General features: G+C 35.9%; 1 protein-coding gene across 2 annotated transcripts in view; it reads left to right on the plus strand.

Moving 5' to 3' along the window:
* Positions 1 to 7,387, plus strand: part of EEA1 (early endosome antigen 1) — a 66,508-nt gene extending 59,121 nt beyond the window's left edge. For both annotated transcript variants that reach the window (XM_087723358.1, XM_087723359.1), the window contains one exon: positions 1,820 to 7,387. In XM_087723358.1, the coding sequence (XP_087579484.1) occupies positions 1,820 to 1,942 (123 nt within the window). In that variant the 3' untranslated portion in view covers positions 1,943 to 7,387. The remainder of the gene's footprint in view (positions 1 to 1,819) is intronic.
* Positions 7,388 to 8,050: the final 663 nt, after the last annotated feature.

The following is an 8,050-nucleotide window of genomic DNA, read 5'->3' on the forward strand; positions in this document are numbered from 1 at the left end:
TAAATACTGTTGCTTGGTTGTTTTTGAACTATGTCTGTTCACTGAAATATACAACAATATATGTGTATATAGATACCATATTTTTTGGAGTTTAAGACGCACCTTTCCCCCTCTAAAAGAGGGTGAAAATTTGGGTGCGTCTTATACACTGAATATAACCCCAACCACCCACCGGTCCCCACCCTTTGGCCTCTTCCTTCCAGCAATTTACCTCTTTGCAGCAAACAGAAAATGGAGGCTGGTGCTGAAATTGAAAGTGAAACTTGCTGTTTGCTTCAACAAGGCAAATTGCTGGGAGGCAGATTTTCTTCTTCTTCTAATCAGGCTAAACTGAAATAGGCTGTTTGCTGTTTGCTGCAAGGAGGTACTTTAAGTCAATAACTATAAATGCCTATTGAATATTCAAATTATTAGACATATTTTTTAAAGACTGCTATATTATTATTCTAGGCAACTTAACAAAACAAAGAAGCTTTTTAAAATAAATGCTTGATCTGAAGCGGCCCAGTGCTATTGTATCTTCTTTTAAATAGCAGAAAATAATGTATACTTCCAGAAAGCCACATCAATTTTAACAGCATCTGTACAAGTATAGTCTGAAATGTAACACCATAAACAGTGTATATCTTCTGTACTGTTTGCTGTTTGGTGCAAAAAGGCAAATTGCTGGGAGGCAGAGGTAGATTTTCCCCTCCGCCCCTTGTTTTCCTCCCCAAAAGCTAGGTGCATCTTCTACTTCGGAGCATCTAATACTCTGAAAAATATGGTAACTTATGCAGTCCAGTGTCGTCCTAATGAAGAAATACATTTTAGTAGAAAACCCAGAATATACTAACTAACGTTTTAAATTTATCCCATGCAATACAGCCACTTCTCTTTTTCTGACTAATTAGGTTAGTGATCATTCTCAAATACAATTGTAATAAATGGTAATAAACAATCATTTTCTGAGCAATGTGTGCATCTGTGATTAAATTTTGTATGCTTGATAGCAAAACTCTTGGTATAAAACTGATTTAAGATCTGATCAGTTTCACGCAGTAGTGGTGGGAAGGTTCTAACAGATTAATTAAGATTACAGAACTATCACTTGCACTTACTTTTAGGGGATTGCTGCACTGCAGAAAAAAGGCAGGCTAGGAAGAGGAAGTTTGTTTAAGCAATCTCTTCACCTTGCAAGGGAGTTAAAAAAAAGGCAGAGGAGGAATCTGAATGACACAGTAGCAATCAGTGATTTTCATAGCAGCTCATTTGCTGTCTCATACATTTCCTTAGAAACCATTTTGTTTCATTACCAAGTCATTGGAGTGGACTAAGGTTGCGGAATGAGGAGACATGTTCTTCTAAAAATAGTATACATACTTGGTTATTTAATCTGCTCCACTAGTAATTCAGTGTTTTAAAATATTGTAGATCGGGTTGTACAATATTAAATCATGGTTAGCAAGTTTAGACTTGCATGCTCACCTTTACTTTCCTTGCAAACTATATTTAATTATTATTTATTCTATACCAAAGCTAATTGTTGCATCAAAAATATCCCTGTATGGTTTTATGCTTGATGTTTAGTCCTGATTTGAAAAGCAAGCATTCAAGCCTTAATGTGATGTGATTTAACTAATTTTGGTTTAATGTGTTTTTTGAATATAGTTATTGAGGCTTAATAAAGCATGGCTCATGTCTTAGTTTAGGAATAGATGCTCTTTGATAGTGAGATTGGCAAACATACATATTTAGTAAATAATAATACTGGCTTCTATTTTAGCAATGAAGTTTATATATGCCCTGTGTTCATAACTTTTCTTTTTTTGTTTTTCAGCACCATTGCAGACAGTGTGGAAATATTTTCTGTGCTGAGTGTTCCACAAAGAATGCCTTAACTCCTTCTTCTAAGAAACCTGTTCGTGTCTGTGATACTTGTTTCAATGATCTACAAGGATAATTACTCACAACTCTTACATGTTATGCTAGAGTAAAATTTCTGTTATGCACTTCGTATAATACTCAGACTACTACTTTGGGTGGGCACCGATTGTAACAATTGACAAAATTATAGTATAGTGTTTAACTGCTAAAGTCAAACAATTGTACTTCTTGTGAAGTTGAAATTATCTGTGACTTATTTGGTTTTGGTCAGAGAGCTTCTGTGTCAAGTTTATAAGTCTCCAATGACTTGTAAATAAAATTGAAATAGAGGAATTATAATGTATTTTTAATCCTAATTTGTTGGTTCAGAAACAACTCCTTTAAAACAGTTTTGCAGGGATTTTGTGTTTCAATTATTGCTGCATAAGTATAACTTAATGATTGTTTAGAAATGCATAAGGTATTAATAGCCTCAAACAAGCAGCTTTTCATTTCTATTGTTTTTTCCTCTTTATTCTTCTTAATTTTTTACTGTGAGTTCCTTTTTATGTTTATGTCTAGTTGAGTGGAAGTTGCCTTGAACTCTCAAGATTGTCAAGCTGTTTTTCTATAGTATCACTGTACAATATATGTCAAAGAAAATGAAAAGCAATCCCAATACTTTAGTGTAGATCTGATATTTCTTCTCTAAGAATATGCTGCATCCTGTTGGGCTACATCATCTTTGATATGCAAATCCTATGCTCCTTTACATTTTTTTGTACTATTTAAATATGTTTGCACTGTTCTCTCTATCTTATTCACAAGAAATATTGCCTGGAAGATCCAAGCATAGCAAATTCTGGTACTGAAAAATACATACCGTATTTTTCGGAGTATAAGACGCACATTTTTACTCCGAAAAAGAGGGTGAAAATCTGGGTGTGTCTTATACTCCGAATGTAGCGGCTGAGTCATCTGAAAAAGGGGCAAGTGAAGTGGGTGCTGCAGAGATTGTGATGGTTGGAAAGGAGAGACATTTTGCTTTTGGGGCTCCCGCTCTGCTCTGCTCCCGGGAGGGCCCGGGTGGTGGTGGTGGTAGCAGCGGCTCCTCACATTGCTGGGGAGTGAAATCATTGTGGCCATTGTCTCCCCTGAGCTACCTGCCGAATCTCTGAGGCACCTTTCACTTGCAAGAGGAGGAGGGTGAGGGCGGAGTATACCAAAGTCTTTGAGTAACTGGAAAAGAAAGCCGAGCTTGGAACCTGCGGAAAACTGCTGCCTGAAAAGCACGCCTTTCTTTCCCAGTTACTCAAAGGCTTTGGTTTAAGGAGGTGCTGCTTTAAGCCGCCCTCCTCCTTCTCCTGCAAACAAAAGATGCCTCAGAGATGCTAGATTTCTCAGAACACTAGATTGGGAAGTTAAAAACCTGGAATGGGGTACCATCAACCTTGATTCAAAGACTTTGGTTCCTGAGATCTCTGAGTTGCCACCCAAAACCTGGTACCGCGATCTCTGCAGCGCCCGCTTTACCTGCTCCTTTGCGGTTCCAGGCGTCAGAGATTGTGGGATGGAAAGGAAACTTCGGAATGCGGCAGCTGCCATGTTCCAGGAATATGGCACTCCTGTATTCCGACGTTCCCTTTTCATCCCACGCTTCTTCCATTAGCCAAAATCCCAACAATGCAAATAGCAATTTTCCGGAGAGAAAGTGGAGATCGAGGATCCTGAGAAAAGTCTTCGTGCAGAGGAGATTGGTTCTCTTCCCTTGCTCCACCTTCCCACCCCAATCTCTCCAGATCTGTCATGCCATGCTTATTGCTACTGCTGCTATTGAGCCTAGCTACCATATCTCTTTGCTGACAGATCTGGGTGGATCTGGTGTATGTGTGTGTGAGACGAGGCAGCCCAGTTTCCTTTATGCTTCCCTTTTGCCGCTCAGGCGCCGCCACGAGGAACCTTTAATCCAAATGGAATCTATCCCCACCCTTCTCATCCAATGGGCCATTCCCAGCCAAGCACAGCAGCAGCCATTCAGCAGCCCCCGCATGTCTTTCCCTCCTAGCTGAAGAGAAGAAGCGAGCTGACTACTGCTCCTTGGGCCAAGCGGCTTACTGTCACCACCAGTCCGAGGGAAGGGGAAAAACAATAAAGCGCGGAGAGAGCTGTTTAGTCCTGCCCTGCCGTGGGAGGGGTAGAGAAAAGTGGTTTTGAGATAGATAAAAGCCTTACTCTTTAAGAAGATCAAGTCCCACACGTCACATTTTTGCCCTCCTCAGGAGCACTTTGCAGGCCTCCCAAACTCTCTGCATGCCCCATTTTTCATGCCTCTGGGAGCTGGGGAGGGCAAAAAGTTTTTTAAAAAATTTACCTCTTCAAAATCTTGGTGCGTCTTATACTCTGAAAAATACGGTAGTTATGATAATTATAATTATTTTACAATTCCAATGAAAGGAATTGCAGGGGGAACATTCAAGGTGCATGTTTCCCATTTTAATTATTATAAATCTTTGTCCTCTTTAAAATTTGGAATGAAACTCAGCACTGCTGAAGATTGAAGAGAAACCTAAATTCTCGTAGTTTCTCTTGTTTTATCTAATGGAGTTTATTAAAAAGTAATTTTATTCATCTGAAAGTTAGTTAAAATTACTGTTTTTAAACTAATAGGTGGATAACAATGTTTGTTTCAGTTGAAATTGGGATATACATACACTTCTATGCACACTGGTGATATAAAATAATGCACTGGTAAAATCTAGTTTAGTAAAATATGGTTATTAGTAAAATATAAGGTTATATTTAAAATCAACTTTTCTTTGGTTTTATAACCTGTTTGCATGGGAGATGAGTGCAGTGGTAGACATGGAAATGAATATGGATGTAGAAAAAAATTTAACACAAATAGTTTAATAAAGATATATTGATAGAGGGGCTTTCCATGTAGAAGATTCTAGTTCTACTACTTGTATCTCCAAATCATAAATTCACAGATAGCGGTACTAGGGTTTACACACCTTTTTCTTGTCTGAAATCCTGGAGAAAAATTAGTTGTGAACTATACTATTTTGTATCAATAGATTGAAAGTCTTAAAGATTATGAATCAGCATGTGGTAAAAATGTCCAAATGGTGAAATATGAATATAACTTAAGAGTGGTCAAATCTTCTACATCAGCTATTCATACAATAGACATACAATTCAGATACTATCCAGCTGTTTTATTCACTTTCACTTTAATCTAATTTGGAAAAAGATAAAATATGAAGCATTCATGCTAGGAACTGAAGGTTATTGGAGCTGTCTTCTGATTTATCTTAGTTGATTAATTATGTATAGAACTCTTCATCTCATAAATTAGCATATAAAGAAACTAATTCACAAGGGAGAAGTAATATTTTTTTAAGATGATGCTTGTATGTGTTGTAGCAGGTGTCATTTTGGAAATGGCTTCCTATGTATAAGATAAGGAGAAATTCTTTTCCAAGGTTGTATCTGTTACTTGCATTTTTTCTAAGTATTTTTAAAAGGATATTAAAAACAAGCAAACTACCTGCTCCTCATTTAAATGGGGATTTGCCTTCATTGCAGTCCCTAGATGTTTTACACTCATTCACACGCACATGGATAAAAGTTCAGCTTGTCCAGAGAAAGGAAATGAGGATGATATGATAGTTTAAACATTGAAAACTCAGGAAGAGCAAGGTATAGCATTGTCACTTGCACTATGCACTTTTTAGTGTAACCAACACTATATGCAAGAGAAGGAACATATGTTTTCAAGAAGTGATGCAGTAATTGGTCTACAAAATTGTACATTCTTAATTAAGTGCTCATTCAATTCCCTAGTAATTTCATATGGTGTTTAGGAATATTATGTTCATAATTTTATGTACTCCAGAGGATACATAGTTTAGTATACATAGTGTATACTAAAGAGGTTTGCATGTTCTTTAGCAGCACTGCTTGATTTTAAGAATAGAAAAAGTGGACTTGGCAATTTTGCACATTTCATGTTCTCAGTGGTTTTCATTGTTCCTATGTAAACATTTGTTTTCTTATTAAATTACATTAAAATATATTTAGATGATCTATTTCCAGATCATAGCAATAAACAGAAAAGGAAGTTCCCTATTTAAGAACAGAAATATTAGTATTTCTTTAAAGCTTAGAAGTGGTTTATTTTAAGTTCCATTTAGGAGTTAAAAATGAATAAGTCTGTCCATATTTAACATTAACTTCTCACCTCAGTATGTAATCATTTGATAGCAGGCACATAGGAAACATGAGAAAAATAGTTTGTGTGGTAGGCAACACCATTCAGCAGAGATTTGTTTTTCTCCTGTGATCTCTTTAAAACCCATATGAATAAAGTTTGTTATTGGCGTTCTGAATTTATAAATTTCAAATACAGTATATGTTGTTGATTAGTGTGGCAGATTTGAATGGCTTTTATGCCACCTACATTGTACTATGTGGTTAAATCCAAACTCTTTGCACCAAAGAGAAAGAAAAAAATATTGTTACATCAGGTTAATAAACAAAGAAACATTTTGTAATAGAAATCTATCCAAAATGCTGCTTGTATAGGATTTATCACTTTTGTAATAAAATTATTTTAAAAACACACACAAAAAGCCCAGTCTAAGAATGCCACTATGTAAGATTTCATTTTAACTACCTCTTGATAAAAAACAACTCAACTTGAGCCCGTTTTAACATGGTTCCCTCACTACGAAGTTTGATTTGTGATTACTGCCAAATTTTAAAATATTTTGATTCACCAAAAATGTAATATTTCGGTATGTTTGCTTATGTAACTTACAGTTAATAAGTCTTTGGTTTCCTTTAATGCTACAAACCTGTAGGTGTTGGAGAAGAATTAAATTATACAATTGTTCCTAATTATGTTTGATCTATATCAGCTGTATGTGTCACATTGGCTGCTGTTAATATTTACATGTCATTAAGTTAGCCTCTATTTCCAGTGCTCATGACAAGAAATTGACAAATGCTATTATGCTATAATGGAAGTGTGCCACAAATTGTATTGTCCTATTGACCTCTTTTTAACTATTGGTTTATTATGGTCGCAGATGTGAATATTGTGCATAATGTTTATTGGGGTGGGGTCTGTATATTGTATAAATTAGACTTGAAGAATTTCTGTGCTTAAATTTACAGATGTATTAAGGTAGCTTTATCTACATAAGATTGCACTTCTTTTTCAAGTGGATCCTTACAGTCACATTATCTTTAGATAGTCTTGCATGGCAATTTTTATCAGGTGGATTCTCTTAAGTCCTTTGAGTGGTGTGTTTATGACTTGTAGTCATGTAGTCGTGCCTTATAATGTTAAAGAGTTTAGTTCAGTATACACTGTAATTTCTAAACTCTGCATTTGGAAAGTGATGGAAGCTGAGTTGTGAGAAAAATGACACCACACAATCACTAATTCTGTATGAAACCCATGGGTGGATACTTATGGAAATATTACTTTTGTATTCTATTATTGGGCTGAAAATAAAATTAGAAATTTCTAATAGACCATTTGCAATTACTGTTTTGGTGCACTTTTGCTGGTATGGAAAGCTATCTGTTGTAAATGTCAAACCTAGTCAATTCACATATTAGTGGAATGTTTCAACTATTTCATATTTTGGCTGTGGCAAGATTGAATTTCCTGCTTTATTCCATAATATGAAATTGCTGTTTTAAGTGATTATCATTTTCACTGACTTCTTTGGGTTTAATAGTTTGTATAAAAATTTCAATCTGTGTATTACTAAAACTTTTGTGTCTTGTAGTCTTTAACTGGATGCAACAATGCATTATAGGGCAACATTTTTTAAACCAAGGCATCTCAAACTTATTTGAGGTAACTTATTTATTTATCATTATTTATCAAATTTATTTGTTGCCCATCTTGGGGTTCAGATGACTTTTAGAATGCATTCAAAGCCTGGGACCCATGACTTCTCTGGAACTTAAATTTGGCAAATTTATGGCCACTTCAGTCCTGCTTGGAGTTTCAGAACATCAGTTCTGCCCTAGCTTTCTGCAGGTCATTTAGACCAGTCCCATCATCAGCTGCCAAAGAGCAGTCAGCTGCATTCAAGCTGGCAGAAAATTGGAAATTGTTTTCTCATCTACTCTTTTTTTACCCTTGGCCATTTGTTTTTCAGTAAGGAAATACCTCTGAAACAAT

Source organism: Thamnophis sirtalis, unplaced genomic scaffold, assembly GCF_051295495.1.
Source record: "Thamnophis sirtalis isolate CommonGarterSnake01/CBP01778 unplaced genomic scaffold, rThaSir2_p1.2 scaffold_9, whole genome shotgun sequence".
NCBI classification, from domain to species: domain Eukaryota; kingdom Metazoa; phylum Chordata; class Lepidosauria; order Squamata; family Natricidae; genus Thamnophis; species Thamnophis sirtalis.